Source organism: Schistocerca serialis, chromosome 4, assembly GCF_023864345.2.
Source record: "Schistocerca serialis cubense isolate TAMUIC-IGC-003099 chromosome 4, iqSchSeri2.2, whole genome shotgun sequence".
Classification (NCBI taxonomy): domain Eukaryota; kingdom Metazoa; phylum Arthropoda; class Insecta; order Orthoptera; family Acrididae; genus Schistocerca; species Schistocerca serialis.
The window spans coordinates 349,698,586-349,721,844 of NC_064641.1; the positions used below are offsets into that span (position 1 = coordinate 349,698,586).

The 23,259-nt window shown below is 41.5% G+C and overlaps 1 protein-coding gene across 4 annotated transcripts in view; it reads right to left on the reverse strand.

The window, feature by feature from the left end:
- The window catches only part of LOC126474124 (proton-coupled amino acid transporter-like protein CG1139), a 228,735-nt gene that overhangs the window by 60,582 nt on the left and 144,894 nt on the right, over positions 1-23,259 (reverse strand). The window contains exons 2-3 of one of the 4 annotated variants that reach the window (XM_050101557.1): positions 20,289-20,511; positions 9,727-9,805 (exon numbers count right to left, since the gene is read on the reverse strand). In XM_050101557.1, the coding sequence (XP_049957514.1) occupies positions 9,727-9,805; positions 20,289-20,322 (113 nt within the window). In that variant the 5' untranslated portion in view covers positions 20,323-20,511. Of the gene's footprint in view, positions 1-9,726; positions 9,809-20,288; positions 20,596-23,259 lie in introns of those variants that run through there. The other 3 variants (XM_050101553.1, XM_050101556.1, XM_050101554.1) reach the window with 3 other exon arrangements.

Sequence of the window (23,259 nt, forward strand, 5' to 3'; positions counted from 1 at the left end):
GACAAGGTGTCAACTAACATTAATTCTTTTCGTGTAAACTGATGTCAGAGTCTTACTAACCATTAATCAGTTGTCTCTCCACCTACAGTAGCGATCTTTTTGTATCGTACTAGTCAATGCTTGTCTCAATGCGTTCTAAAGAACAGTTCCAAAAGCAGTGTAATAAAAGCGACACGTAACTGTGTTAACCTTCCTTGTCCCTCATTCCGTCTAAAACTACTGCTGCAAACAGGCTTTGAAAACTACAAAAATTAGTATTTGATCATGCTGTTGACGCATCCCACGCTTTTCAGGTTCCATCTTTTTTTTCCTTCTAGAAATGAACAGTTTATATGGTAGATATTTTCTACCAATTTAAAAAATAATGTTTTTTCGGGTGATCAGATGTAACTGACAAAAGTTAATGATTGTACAAATATTCATCTTTATGTATCATTAATTACAAGAAAAATAATTCGCTAATAAAAGAAATGAAGTTCCATGTGTCAAAAAGAGCCTCTTTGTCCCGAAGAATCAAAGTGATATCAGTTGGAACTTCGGCGTTCTTGTAATTTGGATATTTCTCTACAGATTGCAGCATGAGTACGTTTTACGCGTAGCAGAACTCAGAAACAACCTTGTCACACTAACAACTCATTTTCTTCGATTTTGTCAGTCGGAACCTTGTCACTTGGCATACTGACTTCTCTGGAAAACAACTGCTAATTATAATGAATAATCAGAGGGTACCTAATTCGCCCCTGACAGTACTTCAGTACCAGTGAGACATACTACATGTGATTATCGGAACAATAACATATTTTTTTCTTTCATTCGTAAAATGCTGATTCGAGAAGTGTCCAATGTTACAAAATGATTTGCATTTTTTCTTTCATTCATAAAATTCCGATTCGAGAAGCGTCCAATGTACAAAATGAACTGTCTTTACAAAAATCAGTGCTGTTACAGTTCCCAAGAAATGTGCTCCAGGTAAGTAGTTTGTCACTACCAAAACTGAAACAATTTGTTGAGGGTAAGAATCATAGGGTTTGACATGAATCGGGCTTTAATGTCATAATTTTCGTGTGTTGTAGCACGTCAGTGGAATTGTCGGTCTGGTTTGGCACCCAGAACACGTCTGTGGTACTTCAATTCATTATTTCATCAGTGGCCTACTATACGCTGGAGAATTTTCAGGATACAAGAAACTCTTTCGGTTAGCTTTATACCGTCCTGTGCAGTGCATGTGCGTGTATGTATGTGTGTGTGTGTGTGTGTGTGTGTGTGTGTGTGTGTGTTTTTGTGTGTGTACAAATGGTGTGTTCGTTTGTGTGTGTGTGTGTGTGTGTACACAAATTTAGTATTAATGAATCTCTTTTACGAAACTTAATTGTGAAGCAGTCTTTGACTTGTAGATCATTATCGGAAATCGCGTAGCTAGATCCCAGTCACCGTGAGAGTGCTCTAAAACGAAACAAACTTCTCATTTAGGTTTTAATCAAAGCAGGCTAGCTCAACTCAAGTGTAATATACCAGCACTCGCACAAAAATAAAAAAAAATGACGAAGATCTTTGTCTTAGGGTAGCACACCAGATGTTCTCGACAATTTGTAGGACATATTCCAGTCTCTATTCTGTCCTACAACTTTTGCCTTCTAGTACGACGGAAGTTATTTCCTGAAGTGTTGACGTATATCAGATATCCTGCCTCTTTTACGAGTTGGAGTTACCCACATACGCTACTCCTCTGCGATTTTCTGGAGAACATCATTTTTCGTCTCATCAGTCCGCTCGGATTTCAGCATGCTCCTGTAACGTCACGTCGGAAACACTACAATTATTTTCTTTTCCCGTTGTTGGAGATTCACTTTTATTGAATGCTGTGCTCCAAACATATATTCTCAGATATTTCAAGCTGACTTGAAAAAGGAATCGGCTATATAATTAACATAATTATAATTTATATTTAGGTACTATGTTACGATAGTGACATTACTAAAGAGTGCGATATATACTGAAAAGTGTAAAATTTTTAGCAATCTTGGAAAAGAAAAGAGTTTCATATTAAAACAGTGTCTAGTCTGACCATGGGTGAACAGTTTGCGACTGGAATTTCAAGGGTATTCGTGGACTTTTGAAGCCTAGATATCAAGGGGTGACACTGTGACGCGATGCGAAATGTGAGGTAGATTGAAGAAACTTGAAAATTCAGTAACAGGGAAGGAAAATAAAGGAGTTCGTTTTATCGGGAGGATTCTGGGAAAACAGAGGATTCGGAAGAACAAGACTGGAGTTTGGCGCCGTTACGAAGCATAAATGGCGGCAGATGTAAAACTAATTCAGAGATTTCCTTCGAGCCCTTGCAACGATCAGCATAACCCACGTGAAATCAAAGGAGGAAGTCGTTCATGTGTGTTGCGTAAGTGTAGAGAACCAATATTCAAGGAACGCTTTGGACCGTTTCAGTTGCCTCCATTGTACAGGGTGACCCCAAAGTCTTTTAACACTTGACAGTGCACTAATTCGCAGAATAACGTAGGTAGAGAGGTAAAAACTGACGCACATGCCTCAAATGATGTGGCATTTTATTGAAACCAAAAACGAGTGCAGGAACTGGCCAACAGATGGTGCTGGACAGCAACACGTTAGTGACGCAGCATGAGAATTTTAGATAAAATGAACTTTAGTGAGAGAGGGAGTCAGATCATCTCTAGACTGTCTGGTAAATACGTGCTAGATGGTACGACTTCTAAGCAGAATTGTGCTACACCCCACATTGCTACACATTTGAAAGAATTCTTGCTCATATCGTTTCGTGAGGATCGCGTGCTGAGCCACCGTGTACATCATACTTAACTGCAGACGGCAATTGTTTGTTTACCCCAACACCCAATGTGGCTTTCGACCTTCCATCTCTGCCGATGACCAACTCCTCCGCCTCACTCATCTCCTCTCCCTCCAGCTTAACTCCCGCCGCTCCGCCATTTTTGTCTCCCTCGACCTCGAACAGGCCTACGACCGTGTCTGGCATTCCGGTCTCCTGTTGAAACTCCAAACCTACGCCCTTCCTGTCAACTACATCCATCTGATTACCTACTTCCTCTCCCGCCGCCCCTCCTATGTTACCATCCATAATGCCAATTCCCACACCTTCTACCCCTCTGCAGGTGTGCCCCAGGGCTCTGTTCTCTCCCTTCTCCTCTACCTCCTGTACACGGCTGATATGCCCCCCTCCAGAACACCTCTTGCAATATGCCGATGACACCGCATTCCTCCTACCCTCCATCAGTCCCAACGCCTTCTCCAGAATTACCTAGACCTTTTTGCCGCATGGTGTGACCAGTGGCTCCTGAAAATCAGTCCTTCCAAGACCCAGGCAATCATTGTAGGTCGTACTACTCGCTCCTTCCGGCTCCTGGATTTCACACTTACCGTCTGCACCCCTCCTGTCTACCTTGGCCTGTCCCTCATCTCCACGCCATCCAATCAAAAGCCCACAACCGCCTTCGACTCCTCAAACTCCTCTGTGGCCGGACATGGGGGTTGCAGCTCTCTACCATCCTCCACACCTACAAATCCTTAATCTGTCCCATCCTCTTTTAGCCAGTCCCGCCTGGATATCTGCCCCCCCCCCCCAAAATTATTTAAGTCTCTCCAGATCCTTGAGCGTCATGCACTTCGCCTCGCCTTCCGTATACGCCTCCCGCTCCCCACGCAGATCCTCTATGACCTTGTAATATTGCTACATGAATTGTGCTATGCTGAAATCGGGTGCTAATAGTAGAATAAAAGCGGGTTAAAAGCTGTGAGCTGTCTGGCGAAGTTAATCTTGTATTACTAAGCAACTGTTTTTTTTAGGTATCTAGTCTAAGTTTACCAAATTCCCAAACAGACTAACATTGATTATAATCTTTTACAGTCATACAACAACCAGTAATATATCTATATATAAAAAGGAGAATTTAAATAAAATAAAAGAAATCAGTTTATATTTGGAAATTTATTTTAAGATTGTTCATTGAAATTTCAGCATATTATACGTGAGTTATAACTGAGCTGGTGCCTTGTTTAAGGATTGTAAAAATGTGAGATTTTAATCTTACGGAACACATCAAATATGGAGCCAAGATTGGGAGACTGCATACAACCCTGCATTCACAAAACAACACCCAAAGAACGTTGAAACATAAGCAAGGAGAAATTAACCACAAACAACAGATTCAGTTTTCACCCAAAGAAATTAGGTTCGTAACACAATCCTGTCCGTCATGTAATTACCACACACTGGTATACTAAATTCATATCAACTCTTTGTAAAATCTTCCCAAAAGGAATAGCTGAAGGCTACTTTGATGATTACACAACATGCTCCACGTGGTCAACTTGGTTTACAGAAAGCGTATAACTCCACAGTAATTTTGATAATTAAAATAAATTCGATCGAAAAGCAATTGACAAAAGAAAAACCTTGAACTGGTTACTAACGTCTTACTATTAACCTGATGGGTCAAACAGTTATATAAGCACGTGGTACTGGTCTCGCAAAGTACACTCCACGTGGGTTGAACATAAAGAAAAGCATAAAGAAAAGTTGCTATATTGTAAAATATTGTCAAGACGAGACGTTATAATCACACAAGCATTCACATTTCAGATTGATGAACTTAGTTAGAGTTACTGATCAACACGTGGTTCCACTTTACTCACAAAGTAGTAACAAAGCAACAACCGGAAAATAATATGAACTTCACACGAGAATTACACTACGCTGCAATTTAAGATAACCTTAGATATTTTAGAGCTAAACCCGAAATAAAGATGATTAAATTTTCAGTTAGGCTGAACTTAACAAATCCATTGTCCTATGGACTTAGCAGACACGCGCTTAGCCGGAGATCTTACCACTTCAGCCGCTCGCCACGGTCCCACAGCAACTGCCTAGTACCGAGCGTGCTTCCTGAGGGTGGCTCACAAAGACAAACGGAAGTGGCCAGAGGGGCAGCTTCCTATACCAACATGACAACGGATGGACAGAACCATACTAAGGATAGAAACCTCTTTGCTTTTAGGAAGCGTAGCTACCTGTTCCGACGTTGGTCCTACTGTTCTCTAGCAGACAGGCTTGTCTGCTACCCTCAAGCATGCAACTACAAACACATTTGATCATTCATCCTCTCACACAGAAGGGAAGGGGGATGACAGTATCTTATCATATACAGTATATAACAGAAAGCGGATGTAGGTTCCGTATGAGACTGTGTGACATGAATTACATATAAACTGTGTTTTAAAGTGTAGTAGTGTGACAGATCGTTCTTGTTTACGTGTAAAAGTAACACGTTCCACTACTCAGTCTCCTCCCAGATAGTCAGAAACGCCACAGTAATTTTAGAAGAGGAATTTATTCCATAAATGACAACAGATTTAAGAAATCAAACATGAAAGGAATCCAACAGAGACCTTTCAACCTCATTCCTTTCCTCCATCTGCTCCTATTCCTCAAACATATCCGCATACTCTACACCTCCCGCCACCTTGATCCCCCTCACCCCCTGGTTGCTCCTCTCCTCTCCCATCCCCGTCCCCTGCCACGTCTTCACTGTTACATCCCCCCTACCCTCCATCTCTACACCCTTCATCTCCTTTCCCAAGGTGGCTTCCATCAACTCCCCCTCCCAGATGATGCCCTCTCTCCCTCCATTTATCCCTCCTATCAACTCTGATCCTCACCCCACCTCCTTTCCTCCGTCCTTTTCCTGGGCTCCCTCTCCCCCCATTCCATCCTCTTTTTTCCCCACCTACCCTCTCTCTGCCCCCTTATCTCCCCCGAGTCCTTTTGCATTTCCCTCCTCTGCCTTTTCCCATTCCCTCTCGCATCTGCCCTGCCCCTGCCCCTTCCCCCTTATGAGTCCTCTCCCTCCTTTGGTTCCCCCCTTTCGTTTTTTCCTCTCCTACCTCCTTGTTCCCCCCCCCCCCCATCTTCCCACGACTATGGTGTGTCATCTTTGTACCGACATTTTAGTGCAGTGTTTACAGTGAGTGTTCAGTGTTGGGTGTCTTCTCCGAAGTGTTGCGAACGGACATCATACTGTCGCTGGGTGTGATTTTTATAGCTCTTGAGAACAGAAACCAGACTGTCGCCATGTTTTTTAATTGTCTGTCTACTATGTTCCCTGTCTGCTTCCTCTGTATTTTATTAGCTTTGCCAACCTTTGCTTTATGTTTTAATTTTCCACAAGTTTCCGCCGTTTTACAATTTCAGTCACCGTTTTATCGCCAGCTTTTATTGTTTCTTATCTTCTTTCTTACGTTTTAGAAAGTCTTTAGGCTGCAGAGCAGCGTAATAAGCTGCTGCCAGCCCGCTCCCTTCGGGGGGAATCGAGATACAATACAGGAAAAAAAATTGTTTGTTTATTGATTGTGGGGTTACCTGAGGTCGCAGGTCTACCGCGATCGTACGACCACATTAGTGATGGTAAAAGACAACATCCGACTGCAATTTCTCACCTTACCTACTAGTGTGCTGTACAGTGCTGTTCACTACATTGCCCCTCGACTACAGACACTGCTGATGAATGACGGCCGATGTGTTGAGCATTTATTACAAGGAATATAGTCCTTGCTAAGAACTAATTGCGTCTTATGCAACTGGCGCTGCAGTTGGTCATTTCGCGTAATTTTTGTTTGTTTCAATAAAGTCCTAGAAGATTGGCAGACAGCACTCATCTGCCCTCTATGCAGGATAGATGACAAAATGGACTGCACAGACTATAGAGGAACATCTGTTAGAAGATCTTGCCGAACTGTATACTGGGTAGGATCCAAGCGTTTGCATAAGAAGTGATTAGTGAATGGCAAGGCTGCTTCGTAAAGGGCCGTTGGATTGTGGACATCAATGTACAGTGACAGCTCGACGAGAACATGTAGAAATATGGCGAAGACCTTCATGACCTCTTCACAGATTTTAAGAAGACATCCACCGGGATAGCCTGATGAATTGCCTAACCGAGTTTGCAATACCCAAGAATATTGTTAGTCTAGTTGGACTTTGTATCGCCGATTCAAATGGCAAAGCGAAGCTCGAGAACCTGGTTATGGAAAGTTTAAAAAAAAGCACAGGGTTGAGAGGAGGAGATTGCGTGTTACCGATGTTGTACAACCTGGTGCACGAAAATATAGTAATGAAAGCTTTCCTTAAGAATTTCGAAGGTATCGTGGTAAGAGGTGAGAGAATCAGACGTCTCACATTTCCCTGTTGTCCAGAATTAAAGAAGAACTGATACGGATGAGCGACAACGTGGAGGTGGCAGCCAGCAAGTGAAAGAATCGAAGACCGAGTATCTACTATGAACAGGACAGATACCCCCTAGAGTCTATGGTAGTCGGCAAGTGATCGTACGACAAAGTTCGTTATTTTAATTATCTAGGGGTAATCTTTACAGTGGACGCATCGTGTGAGGCAGAAATCAAGCCTAGGATCCAAGCCGCAAACCAGTCATACTTAAGTCTGAGTCTGCTTTTGAAATCGCGCAGACTCTCGCGGAATTTCAGACTCATTGTCTACGAAACACTGACCCATTCCATCGGGTTACAGGGCTGTGAAATTTGGAGTGTCGGCAGAAAGCCTTAAATAAACATCCGCTTTTCGAGTGGAAGATCTTAAGGAAGATCTGCGGTCCGATGATATCACTGGGGAATAGAGAACCCGTCCTAGCTATGCGCTGGATGATATCTACAAGAGACAGAACATTGTAGCCCTGATAAAAACGAGACGGCTTGTATGAACAGGGCATGTCGCTCAGATGTATGAACACCGGTCGCCTCTGAAATCCATTGATTTTCCCTCTCGCGGAAATAGACCACTAGACAGACCAAGGAAATAATGGAGGGATGGAATTCAAAGGTCTTGCTGCAGATTGACATGAGACTGACTGGCGGGAGAAAGCGAGAAACAGAAACCAGAGCAAGAGGACCCTTGTAACTGCGCTCTGTCCTCTGGACCTGATCTCGTGAAGTAAGTAAGCGCAGCTATCTAATTGTACAATGTAAGAGTTTTGTTATATCGAATAAATTATTTTCGAGTACCAAGGATCGTTAACAAATGTATAACTTCTCTCCAAGCTAAAGTTGTACCTAATTAAATGCCTGTATTTATGAATTACATAACATGTATTACATTTTTTCTTTTTTTTTCGACGTGATGTGTCTAACACAACAACAAAAGCAATCTGCGCCTGGAAAATCAATCAATTAACTAGCAGATAATTTACCAAAATACGCTGTCTGTACCACGTTTAAAGCAGTTACTAAATTATACAACACTGCATTATCATGTTCTTTACATGTTTTGAAGAAGTGTAGAGTGTTTATTATAGTGCATAGCGAATCTTTTGCCCTCCTTTTCCGTCCCAGAGTGAGTCATCTGTGTGTAAAGTTTCCACAAGTGTAATAAGTTCCAACGCAGTAAATGTGTGGGAAAATCAAATATGAGTACCTTTCTGCTTTCAAGATGAATTTAGGCAATGTGAGAAAACGTGTATGTGCCGTATTTCTGAATACTTTACTTTTCTGTAGCGTTTAGTTGATTAAAATGAGATTTACATCGTCTCACTGGAGTGCATTCGCCATCGAGCCAACTGACTTCAGTCAACAGTCGACAGTTACCCGTACCGGTCGGAGTTTTTCACAGTTCACTATGAATGTAAGTCTTATTTACAAAATGGGTACCACCTCTATTTAAAAACTATGCTGACATACTCTGTTTTTAGACGGTATTGGTACTCAGTTCGTCAATGACTGACAATATTCAAATGTAAGCGAAAGTATATTAAGTTACCGAAAGTCTGATAGAAAATTAGGAGAACAAATTGTGTGTGTATTGTGCGTATTAAACCGAGGACCTAGAAACGACGGAGAGGCTTCGTCCCGCCGTAGCCCTCAGTGATTCAAAACCCCACAACAGGTTACAGAAGCCCACCCACCCAAACGCCGCTCCACACGGAACCCAGCGTTATTGTGCGGTTCGGCCGCCAGTGGACACCCCCCAGGAGCGTCTCATGCCTCACGAGTATAACCCAAATGATTGCGCGGTAGAGTATTTAGGGTCTACGCGTACGAGACAGTCTTCGCGCAGCAATCGCCGACATAGCGTAACTAAGGTGGAATTCGCCGAGGCAGATGGAAAACCGCCTTAGAAACCATCCACAGGCGGCCTGGCCGGCACACCGAAATTCGACGCTAATCCTCCGGGGGGGGTTTCATGCCGGGGACCGGCAAGCCTTCCCGCTCGGGAAGTAGCGCGTTAGACAGCGCGGCTAGCTGGGCGAGCAGGAGAACAGATAGGCATATCTCTTTCCACAGCGACTGCTGGTTCACTGAAGTTACCTCAAGTTACCTGAAGTGAGCTCAATCTGTTAGGAAAACCCTTCTAATTTCTCAGTTATTGCTCCGCGCTACACTCCCTGTCACAAGGCGTAGCGACGACCTGTGAGTATTCGTGTTAAGACGCTGAGAGATTCACGGTCTGTATGAAGGGCGAGAGAGCAGTACCATAACAGAATAATATCACATTTCAGTAGCACAATGACAGACAATCTGGCTAGCTGCACGCAAACATAAGATGTTACCTTTCAGTGAAAGATGGCCTCACTATATTGTGAATATTAGTATCGGAATATATTTTGTACATATGTGCCTATATACTGATGTTATTGCTATGAATAAGTTCTAAATTCTGGAAGCACTTACGTGGACGAGAATGCCGTCATGTCGAACACGGACCCATTACTTTTTGGAGGCTGCTTGCTGGTTTCCACTGCATAGCTGGCTGCTGTTGACAAAAGAATGATTATCACGCAATAATAAATCTGTTTGGATGGTATACGTCTCCTTAGCTTAGTGGAAACCTTTTTGCGTTGTTTGATGACTGCAGCTTACAAATAGTTCTAGCGTTTATCGCATACTTTTTGTTGATTGCCAACATCAGAATACAAGGATATTTTATGAAATTTGTGGGTTCTATCCTCAGTGGAAAATTTGAAATAGCATTGCAATAAAAATATTTCTCGTTTTAACAAATGTGGTAAACAATTTGTTTTATCATAAATAGCCCTGTTCGTTCTCTCGTTTCTGGCAATTACCTGAAACAGAACTACATTACGAGTGAATATCCTTAATCAAATTGCTTGTATTTTGCAACCTGCAATGCTGTTTACCTTTATGAAGAAGCACACAAGTATTAGTAAATGAGTAGGGTGTATGTCCCTTCAGTATCTGATGTAGACCCTAGACAAGCATAGAACCTGCACAGTGCCTGCTGTAGCGCCTGTGTCCCAATGTGGACAGATGAAGACAAACACAGCGTAAGCTATGAAATTTTAAGGATAACTAGAAATTACAACGAATATAGAAGTCGAGAAGTACATCTGAAACGAAAGTGACAGGGCCTTTTCAACAATGTACTGAATCAAAGAAGTGACCATCCAAAAGACCAAGCGATTTGTCAGATAACTAAGCAAACTTCAGAGCCCCTGTGGATCGATTCAGACATTTAAAGCATATACGCTATATCAAAACACGAACAGGAGGCACGTGAAGACAAACAGTTGTAATTTGTATCACGACAGATAATCCAAGAGGTGTCAATTTCTGTTTGAACTTAGAACAACACTATCTGCTTGAAACTATCCGGATATCCCTATGTAAAGCGGAATTGAGCACTTGACATCACAAGAGGTGCACCTGCTAGTATAGAAGGAGGAGGGGAGTATTTCGTCTTCAGCAGAGAAAGTAACAGCACAATTGGTCGGTGCAGCGTGGACTACTCATTGTATGTCACCTGAGTAGCAAATCCAACTGGGGCGTTACAACACTCCTAAAACTGCCGAAGTTGGTAACGTTATTACGAAGAGCAAACACGAAGGAACAGTTACAGCTAAACCATAAACGGGCAGAACGTAGGTACTGACGTACAAGGAACGTCGAGCATTACGCAGGGGGTGGTAAAAATAGCATGAAATCAGGGAAAGGAGTAATTCGTGAGTTCCAGAAAGCTAACAGCAGTCCAGCTACCTAAATCACTATATAGGGTGTTTCCTTAAGAGCGCGCAAAAATTTAACAGGACCTAGAGGATGCTCCTTTGAACAATTTGAGGTAGGGAACCTGGAGTCCGAGAAGCCAGCTTAAGGAAATAAACACATTACTGTGTACTTTTTTACTTACATTAGTTAACAGCAGATACCCTCATTGACGCAATGAATGTACCATTTGTACTGTATCTTACATAATGTGCTGAAACTGAGGGCCAATGCAAGGGTGACACCGGCGAACAAGATTCTGACGCAACCTGACAAATACCCTGGTGTGTTTCGATTCACATCATAGACGGCTTCAATTCTGGCAACTAATTCCATCTCCGTATCCATTGGGTTCTCATACACAAGTGGCTTTAGATATCTCCATCGGAAATAATGAAGGGGATTAAGGCCGTGGAATAGGAACTCCTCTTACAATCCAGCGACCAGTAAATACTGTACCGGTGCTGCTCCATCATACTGTGCTGTACGTCTCTGAATAGGACTGAGTAATAAATGGGTCGGTCGTCATTTCATAGCACGTTCTGTCATGGGACAATGTAAATACAATATAACAGAGCCACTTTATGGACAAATAAAGTAAACAAAACCTGCATCATGACTTCCTCATGATCAGGCTCGTCGTCCTTGTTTCCTTGCAGGAAATAAAGAATATGCATGTAAATAAACAGCATTGTAAATGTAAACTTGTACGTGTGCTAGTTTTAAAAACGCTGGAAAACAGTAATGCTAGACAAAGCGGTAGACAAATTACTTCCATATCTGTTTCAACTAGCTTCTCGAAGCCCAGGTTCCCCCACCTCAAATTGTTCAGTGGAACATTCTCCATATTCTGTTACATTTTTGCTCGCTGTTGCGGAAACTCGTTGTACATATGGGGCTAAGAAGAATGGGGTACAACGCACGAGCAGCTCCTCATAAATCGCATATCTCTGTAGACAATGCTAAGCGACGCTTGAGGAGGTGTAAGAAGCGGTGCCCCTAGACGACAGGCGACTGGAAACGAATGATATGGAGTGCATAATCATTCTGTACCCTGTAGCAATCCGGTGGAAGTGTTTGGGTTTGGTGATTCCTTGGAGAGCGTTACCTGCCATCATATGCAGTGGCAAGAGTGAAGTACGGAAGAGTTGGTGTTCGGGTATGCGAGTATTTTGCGTGATTAATGTGTGGTCTCCTAAAGCGCTAAATGCGGACAGATGTGAACACATTTCACGGCATCCTGTACTCCGTAAAGTAGAGGAACAGTTCGGAGACGACGATTGTATATCAGCATGGCAATGCACAATGTCATAAAGCAGCATGTGTGACGCAATGGTTTTTGGACAACAGCATTCACAAAATGGGCTGGCCTGCCCATAGTCCTGACCTCATCCAAACGAAACACATTTGGAATGAGTAAGGACGTCGAAATCGCACCACACTACTATAACTAACGTTACCACCTTGTTTGGTTTCGATCCTGTGGAAGAATGGGCTACTATTCCTCCACAAACATTGAGACACTTAACTGAAAGTTTCTCCAGCAGCGTTCAAGCCGTTATATAGACAAAGGATGGACACAGCCAATATTAATGTATACAAGCAGAGGTCGGGAAACTTTTGATCCGCTTGTGTATAATGTGAATCAAAAAGCTTCGCTAACTGAATAATACATTGTCCTACCGCTGTGAAGCCATGAGACAGGTAATACAATGTGTAACAGTAATTTGACAATAACTGAGATGAAATAGTTCTCTGCAAGCTGTACGTATACATACGTTCATGGGCGATAGTTACCGTATATTACGTAGCAATAATTTCACCAAGTATCACGGCTTTTTTTTTTCGTCAGAGAAACCTCACGACAGGCCCCCCTCCCCAAAATACCCATAAAATATACGTTATGGTATAACGTTACCAGGAAGAAAACCGAGAAAAGAGAGCTCTGATTTTTAAATGTGTGTTCATCTCCTTTCTTTCTATTTACTTGCACGCCTATTTCCGTTACCAATCGAGGTATTTAGAACTCTAATGAGGGAATAAAATTTGATCTCCATAACTTGAAAGGCAAGAAGAATTCCTAATGACACTGTATTGGATAAAAACAAACGTCCTTCAACTGTCATATCGGTCTCAGAGCTGATAGTGCACTTACTTACGAGCGACAAGTGTCGAAGAGGGCGGTAAGACTTGTAGATAAAAGTCGAGCCAGAAAACCTTCGCCGACAGTTTACCGTCTTTCCAAAACGTTCATAATTATGAAAACGTATTTAGTATCCGTACATATTTACATTAACAGTTTAAATAGTCTTACATTTCTGGAGTCCAGTCAGCATGCGTATAATGTTAAGACCAAGTTTATAAAACCTACATATCATTGCATTATTCACTTTCTTTCACTCTTGACGTGTCAATGATACGTCACGTGTTTGCAGATCATAGAGTCCTCGTTCAACCGAACACACTAATGAACTTAGCCGATGATCCTCTTTACTCTGTTTCTGCTCTTTTACTGCAGAACATATTAAGTGGGCTGTCAGACACCTTTCTTCCTTTGGGTTAAAACATGAGTTATCAAATGATATAACATACTGTTTAAGAAGAGAGGAAAGCAAACCCGAACAGACCATTACGTTGATGTCGACATCATTGCAGATGGCGGAATGGAATAAGATATAGAAAACAGTAACTGGTAGTTTTCTATACCATTTCAACAAAATGCTTAATATTTCTTATAACATATTGCCTTATAGTTACCGAATTGTTGTTATGTTCCTTTTAGAATGACCGCTCGTCGAAGTCTTTCCGTAACGTCCAAAAAGAAGAGCTACGCTACAGTTTACGGGCCTCTCATCCGAAGCAAAGCGTTTCAGTTTTAAATCTGCGGGTACTGTATTCACACAATGTGAACTGTCTTCAGTGATCACTCGTACTTCTCAGGAAAATCTATGTGATGATTGGAAACGTGGCTCAGAACCTCGAGCAAAAGAAGTCATATCTGCTCACCAGCTGTGGTGACAGACGATACCAAAATCCTCACATTTTATCAAAAAAAATTTGTACCTTGTGGTTGTCTGGGTATTCCGTCTACAGGAAATGGTCGTTCAAGGCGATAGTCTGCCATACATACACAATTATCCTCCGGTGGTTCAGGAGCACTTCCTCACAAAGTACAGTTCTATAGCGTCAAGGATTTAGATTGGTCAAAGGAGTTGTACATACGATCATCACTGTGTAATTACGTCATGTTCGGAAACAGGCTTTGAACTGCCTGTTTTTTCAGTTACACCAACTTCTATGCTTAACATTCATGGTCTTCACTATTTATTAGTGTTTCATATGTTACAGTTTTCTCTAGTTAGATTCTCAGATGAACCTATTTCTATGGGAGCAACAATTTCCTAAAGCAGCTGTAAGATACTCGTAGACATCTCATTGTAAACTGTTCCGAGAAGCATGACTCTTCTGACGTTTTAGACGACTGTATGTTTTCTCTTCTATTTTTTGTGTCCTTTTTTGCCGCAGTCTCGGTTCTAAAAGGCTATAAATGGTGTCCTTTTTATTTATTGAAGCCCTCTCTCTTCGGTTCAAACTGACACTGATCGAATCCAGTCGAGAACGTTCTAGTATATGTCTTAAAGCAATTTCCACGCAGTCTCTTTACAATTACGGTTTACTTGTTTCCTAAGTTTATTTGTTCCCTGAGCATACGTCCATGTTAAATTTCACTTCACTATCCATATTTAAACCTAATTATTCATTAATTGAATCGAATCGTATCATTGAAATCGTAGTCTAAGGCTAAATTTTTTTTAGGTTTCTTAAAATACACAACTTTACGTTACTTTTAGATTCAATTCTATTTTTAAGATATTCAAATACCTACACAGTGTCTAATGGTTTTATTCCGGACAGCATATCTTATTTAATAACAGCAACTTCTTGCAAAGTGTGTGATTACTTCTGACATTATCATCTATGTTGTAAACATTTAATATTAGTAATAACAATACTTTACCACATCTTGAATAATATCAAATGGAGCGCTGCCTGCTATTTTCAGGGTTAAACCATCCATTTTACTTATACTGTTCACTGCTGCGTTGTTTCGGCTGTGAAACAGTCAAATGCAGTTACGTCTTTGTCTGTGTCACATAACCTTAGAAGCAGGGCACGGGTAGCCGCAATTTAGAGTGGACAGGCACACGAGCTACGAGAATAGGAGTTACACAGCATAGTACTCACAACTTAAAGGGAGTCCTGAACTATGACAGCGACACTTGGGTGGCGTATAGCAACACGTATAACTTGTTCTAATCAAGAAAGAGAAAAAATTTTAACCGTAGAATTTTCCAGGTAATCGTGGATGACTCAGAAGCCTGTCGTCCTTCACAACTCGCCAACCGCTGGCCTGGTTTCATCCTTTTCTTTCTTGCCCCCCTTGTTCAGTCTATGCCTAGGCATCAACAAAGAACGTCAACACCACTCAAGAGCAGCTATGACCCAAGGGCCATATATCGGGACAGGAAACGGTATCGTACGTAGACGACGTTAGCCATACGGTATTCCCGGGCTATCCAAGAGTTCATTAGTGACCAGGGAACTTTCTGTTGCCATTAAACCAAAGGAAAACTCTACCTGGAGATGCTACTGCGTAAAGGCTTCTGAGAAGCAAAGAATTTAGAGCCTTCTAAGTCGTCCTGTCATTCTCCCTCAAGATCTGTTTACAGGCAGCACACAATGATTCGAAGAGCGGGGTTTCCATATTGCAACAGTATACGTCAAGTGCAGTGTGACAAATTTTTCTACAACATTTATCCTTAAAAATACTATACCTATTTTGAATCTCTGCCTTTGATATGATGCTTTTATAATGAAGTATCTTTTTCAGTATAAAGGAAATTAAGCTTCACGATCGCTTACACTGTTTCAGTTTTAAAACTAAATTAGAAAAACAATACAAAATCATACGTGATACAAGTAGTTGCCCTCCAACTATGTTCGATTCATGCATTTCGTAAGCCAGGGAACAAGGGAACAGCATCCGTTGCCTTCACCAGCACTCATTTTTTCATTGCACTATTTATTTATTTATTGCCTATTTAGCCTGACCGGACCAGGGCCTTATGAGCCTCTACTACACTCGACCAGGAGCAAGACATACTAAATATATTATAAAACTTGCCCAATAATAATAATATTGATAATAGCAATAACTGACAATAATAATAATAATAATAATAATAATAATAATAATAATAATAAAGGACATCTAGACTAATATAGATACGCTTAACACGTTTGAATCCATGTTTAGTATTATCAAAAGAGGAATGGATAAAGAGGAGAAGAGTGAAATGACAGTGACAGCGGCTGTTAGGAAAGAACAAAATATAAAGGGTTGACTCTGCCGACAATGAATAGGGAGAAGTTCTAGGGAGCGGGATGATGAGCATGAGCTGCACAGAGTGTAGGAGAGATAGCTTTTGCGAGGGAAGGTGGACCATTATCTGTCTTTTTAACCTCGTAAGAAATTTGATTTCTCTGGTGTTTTGAGGAAAACTGTTGCGAAGTTTGGTTCCTGATACAGAAAATGATTTAAAAAAATATGTGAGTGCAATTTCATAGTACCGAGAGAATTTTACTTGGTAGGGAACGATTGTTTTTGCTGTACTGTGCGGATAGTAGAGTAGGAATTGAAGACAAGTAAGAGGGAGTCCAATGATAGAGAAGACGATAGTCTAAACATAGAGTACGTTAGTCTCTACACTTGTCGGAAGATAGCCAATAAAGGGCAGACAGCCGACAAGACGCCTTATCTGTGTGTTGTCATTCGAACAACAACTTGAAAGTGAAGGCCTTGCAAGAAACCAGCAGAAAGTTGTCGAAAACCAGAACAGAATCACCGCTATTAAGGCCATGATGTTGTTATTCGTAGTTATAATAACTTTGAAATCAACCGACATGAAAACACGGAAAACTGTATCCCAGAAAGCATACACATCTAAGAACATAAGGAATTAATACATTACTCTCGCTCTTCACTAAGATGTTACCGCCTCACGGAAGACTATTCTTATGTTGCGTCGCATATCGAATATATATTACCCTTAGATCTTGAAAAACAAAGTAAAGTGAACACCCGAAGGGAAAAATCGGTTCTAAGATAATAAATATTATTAGGTATCTACCTCAAATGAACTTCGGTCTGTAATGAGTTTTGATACTGAATGTTTTCTGTTAATCATCGAGGACAAATGAAATAGTATTTTATGCATTTAAGAAACGATCACAGCATTCAGGGAAGTGCAGATAAATAAGAGATACAGCTGTGCAAACTGCGAGTCATGAAGTGAAATTGCAGGATTGGAACAAAGGCTCGTGACCTTATGTACCAATATTTAATGTGGACCCAATCAGAAGAGAAATGAAAAATAGGAAGTAAATCATATATTTTACAACTGAAAAGAAAACCTCAAAGGGTAATATTAAAAACGTGATAAATGTATCCTTCGATTATGCAGTAATTTCGTGCCAAAGTAAGATGTAATATACAAACAGGAATGGAGAAGGTATTTCGGAAGACGATGCAGAAACTGATAAGATTATATTAGACGCACAAAAAGTGTGTGTCAGGCACTCCGCGGCCTCCGGATTTCTTCTGTCTCGTAAAGCGAAGAAATTAAGTTAGAATTACGTCTCGCACGTATGCATGGATCATAAAACTGCTGCAACAACTTGGACGTCCTACAGTGATACGATTAATGACAGACATGACAATACGTGTGTGTAATATAGATTCCGTATCCACGAAGAAGAGAAATTTGTTAACATCGAGTATAGATTTAAGTGTCAGGAAGTTGTTTCTGAAAGTATTTGTATGGAGTGTAGCCATGTATGGAAGTGAAACATGGATGATAACTAGTTTGGACAAGAAGAGAATAGAAGCTTTCGAAATGTGGTGCTACAGAAGAATGCTGAAGATTAGATGGGTAGATCACATAACTAATGAGGAAGTATTGAATAGGATTGGGGAGAAGAGAAGTTTGTGGCACAACTTGACCAGAAGAAGGGATCGGTTGGTAGGACATGTTCTGAGGCATCAAGGGATCACCAATTTAGTATTGGAGGGCAGCGTGGAGGGTAAAAATCGTAGAGGGAGACCAAGAGATGAATACACTAAGCAGATTCAGAAGGATGTAGGTTGCAGTAGGTACTGGGAGATGAAAAATCTTGCACAGGATAGAGTAGCATGGAGAGCTGCATCAAACCAGTCTCAGGACTGAAGACCACAACAACAACAACATCCACGATAGATGAGAAACTACGTAGGAACCGAGACATTTAAAAACTAACGAGTTTCTTTTATGTCTAACTTTCAAATGACCTTCAGTAAAACACACGAAGCTATTTTCCAGACGCGGCTGGTGATACCGGTACTCTGCCTTACCGAGTGTGCTGCTTGAGCAACGGCCCACTCATAGCTTCCACTTACTACAGGCTTTGTTCCTTCCCACTTCAGTGTACAGTTTCAAAGTGTCACACCGAGCAGACACGATGTAAAGAGGACAGAATTAGATCTGAAAGGTGGAGACGATAATAATAACAATACTAATTGCCTGCCTCATAGTTCTTTAGAGTTAGCGCCGCCACCGGTTTGCTGCTTTCTAGTTCCTCGTTCGACCTCATAAGGCTTAGTGAAGCCAGTGGCAGACCTTTGGATCATGATCTGACTGGAAACTCCGCAGCATCGTCGAGAGACGGTAACCAGTAGACCACTGAGGCAACAGACTGGTGGAATGATGTGTCGGAGTAGGGTTACAGTATTAACTTTTTAAGGAACTGCAGATGGTGGAGAATAATATTATTCCACTGATATTGAACAGCATCCAGAGAGACCACGAACAGTAACACGGAGAAAGAAACTGCCCAGGTGCGAGTAGGACATGCTCACTGAGAATGCCATACAGTGTTAATAATATATGTAGACATTTCATCCATTCTACGATTTTTGACCGTTATTGACGTTGATACTGGGAGGACATCGATGCCAGGGATAGTTATGTATACAGACATTGCATTCATTCGCAGATTTTTGCCCTTTATTGACGTTGAAACTGGTAAGATATCGGTCCCAGACTTTCGAGAGCCTTTTAATTTTAGTTCTAAAGTAGGATAACAAATGACAAAAGGAACATATTTTTAGTGTGATACAATTACAAATAAACAGTTTTCTGACTCTTTTCCTTTACTTGTATTGCGAAGCATTTCTCCTTGCCAAAATTCGTCATTTTACATCAAGGGGAAGTATTCTATAGATTTTAATGAATGAGTTTGTGAGCGTCGAAATATGCGATGTAAACGACAGTATCTTTTCCTTTCGTTGACTTAGAAGCAAACGTTTATTATAACACCGAGAGATTTCAACCTGATGCGTCCATCAATTTCTGAGGAAAAGTATCTTAATCGAAGGACGGACAGACGGACACACCGCTAACAAATGACAATTTTTTTTCGTGTGCTGTAATTACAAATTAACAATTTTCAGATTTTTTCCCTTGATTGTAAACACTGCTTCTTGCCAAATTTGATGATTCTAGGTCGACGGACAGTCTACTATAGGTTTCGATGAGTGAATTTGCTTGTATCAAACTACATGACATACATGGCCTTATCTTTTGGTTGCCTTGACTTAATACACCGCCAAGTGACTATAGACCCTTGTAAGTGGCAAAAATTTCAACTTGATACATCTACTCGTTCCTGATAAAAAGGGAGTTATCAGACAGACGGACAGACAGATAACAAATGACAAAAAGTTTCGCGTGATATAATTACAAATTAACAATTTTCGGATTTTTTCCCTTTACTTTTGCAGTGAAACCTTGCTTCCTGCCAAATTGCGTTATTTTAGACAAAAGTAAGTACACTACAGGTTTTGATGAATGAGTTGTGAGTATCAAATTACGTACATAAATGGCCGTAGCTTTTGACTGTGTTGACTTGATGCTACTCTTTTTTGTACGTATCCAAGGGATCGTAACCTTAATATGTGATACAAATTTCAACTTGATGCGTCTACTAGGGTTTTGAACAGACGAACAGACAGACTGACAACAAAGTGATCGTGTAAGTTTCCTTTTTCACCAAGTGAGGCATGAAACCGTAAAAAGAGACATATGCAGATTCATGTATCACACACACAGACACACACATAACCTTTACCGCCGTACCTTTCTCCTGTTGCTTAGCGGCTGAGGCTCCCATGGTGCGAGTTGGCGGGGCGGCGGAGGTGCTGCGCTGCTGTTTGTCCTTCCGTCGGCGGCGTCACGGTCCCACTGGCTGCGACGGTGGAGGCGCGTGCGACGTCGCTCGTCAGGTGTTCGCCGGGTAGCGGGGTCACGTGACCGCTTTCGCCTCTAACCGCTAGTTCCTTCTGCGGAGCGTGATGACCTGCTGTCGGGAAAAACACAGCAGCTGTGAGACGCCGGGATGATGGCGCCGGATTCTGCGGTGGCTGCTATCCGCAGGGGACACCCAGCAGTCGGAAACGCGACAGCGCGGAGGAAATTCAGAGCGACAGCTCTTAAGAAACGGTCTCGTCATCGCGCTTCCTATTGAGTGATGAAAATGGCTGCGGCGGTTGCATCAGAAAAAAAGTTACACTCCACCGACCGGTGCAGCTGCGTTAAAAATGATTCTGTTGTCAGAGCGACGTCTTTATCGTGGCATTCAAATGGTCCAGCAGCACTGCAGAACCACATTTCGGTGAACGTCGATAAATGATACGCCATTATATTATCTAAAGAAAACATGATAAGCTACTCACTGAATCGCTTTTAAGACCAATCAAATATTCGACTCCATGTGAGGGAATAATCTCGAGATTGCGCAAAAACTTCTCTCTTCAATAGTGGCATGACTCTTGCACTTACGGAGGAAAGAGGATGTAGCCTGCCACTAGCTAGTCAAAGACACGACACCAAAGTCTCTTGTGATCGTCGGCAAGCTGAGAAGGAGAAGGGAAGAGTTTTGGTCAAATGCAACAACCAGGGAAAAGCTAGTCCACGCAGAAAACAGCCGACATTAGGATTGTACGCGGCAACGTGAGTAATATACAGGGTGTTTCAGGAGGAATGGTAAATACCTTCGGAGGTGATAGTATAGACGAATTCCATTAAAAATGCCATGTAACATGTGTCTAATTTTTATTGAGTACACAGATTCAATGCATTTTCGATTCGTGTGTTGGTATACCGGTTGGTATGGGTTGCTAAGGGCGCATTTATCGAATGTCAGAAGTAGAATGTTGATGTTTACGTTGTGAGGTTGTGCTTTAGCTTACATTGAACTTTTCGTTGTGATTTGTTGGCCAAGTCTACTGTACTGTAGCGTGAAAACATGCCGCACGTATTTACATATACTGAGTATCCCGACATGGTGTTTGTGTATGGGTTTTGTAATGGAAACGCTGCTGCTGCTTGTAGAGAATATAGCATACGATTTCCTAACCGCAGACTACGAGACTCAAGGGCCTTTACTCGTGTGTTCAATACACTGCGTTTTTCTGATGTAGTGTCCAGCATTCATATTCCATCTGAACTGTTCATGAAGTAGAAGACATTATTTAGTCGGTAGTACGTAGTCCTTTAACAAGCACGTGTATGATATCTGTACATACCGATGTTCCACATACAAGAATATGGCGGACATAACGTATGCACGGGTTCCTTCTATATCATTTACAGCTCATTCAACACCTTTGATCAGGAAACGAAGAGAGACGATTGGAATTTCGTCATTGCACACTTGAAAATCGCCAGATAATCCCATTTTTACTCTTCACTGATGGATCCACTTGATGGCGTCAATAACACCCGTAATTCATATCAGTGGTCTCAAAAAAGTCCACATGCCATTATGAACACAAATTTTCAAGAATGCTTTTCTGCAAATGTTTTTGATTTGACAGAGAATCAGTTGACTGGGCCTGTTGTGTTACGGCATCGTCTTACAGGGCCTCATTATCTGCACTTCCTTGAAAATGAGCTTCCAGCATTTCTGGAGGAGATTCCTTTAGCTACAAGAATGCATATGTTCATCCAGCATGATGGGGCACCTGTACATTGTAGTCATCAGGTGACACATCATCGAAACCTAACATTCCCCGGAAGATAGATCGGTGGATATGGGCAATATTCTTGGTTTCCAAGGTCGCCAGACCTAACCCATTTTGATTTTTTACTCTTTGGATGGGCGAAAGACGAAGTCTACAAGGACAAAAAGCAATCACGACAGCTGATTTGGTTCAAATGGCTCTGAGCACTATGGGACTTAACACCTGAGTTCATCAGTCCCCTAGAACTTAGAACTACTTAAACCTAACTAACCTATGGATATCACACACATCCGTGCTCGAGGCAGGATTCGAACCTGCGACCGTAGCGGTCGCGCGGTTGCAGACTGAAGCGCCTAGAACCGCTCGGCCACACTGGCCGGCGACAGCTGATTTGATCGTTCGGATTATGAGTAGCGCAACCCTTACAAAAGAATCTAAAGATGACCGCAGAAGAGTTACATGTGGTTATCAAGAAAAGTCAGAAGTGCATTGAAGTTGCTGGTGGAATTTTTGAAAATCAAGGGTGAACGTCCTCATTTACCTTTGCTTTAAGTTTGTTTGGGTTACATACTAACAGCTGTATCTCTGTACTCAATAAAAATCGGACACATGTTATGTGGCATTTTTATTGCAATTCGTCTCCTCCTAAAATATTTACCATTCCTTATGAAACACCTTGTGTTTCTTTTGAAGAATAAACCGCCATTTGGCTTTATATTACTGTATTTCTCTTATGTACTATCTAGATTTTAGCTTTTACACCATTATCATGTATAATGTTAAAAGTTCTTCCACCATTAACACATCATATCTGATAAATCCAGCACAAAGCAAGTAAACGAGGCTAGTAAACAGGACTAGACTTGTTGGTCCGCTTTGTGATGACTTTACCAGATATGACGTGTTAATGTTGTAAGAACTTTCAGCATTGTACTCGATAGGGGCTTAAAATCCGAAATATAGAAAGTACAGAAGAAAAATGCGGTAATATACAGTCAAATGGTGGTTTATTCTTTAGAAAAATAGTGCATGATTGTGGTTCAGCACCGTCCTTTTTTTTGCGTAATGCTTGCATCTACACAATA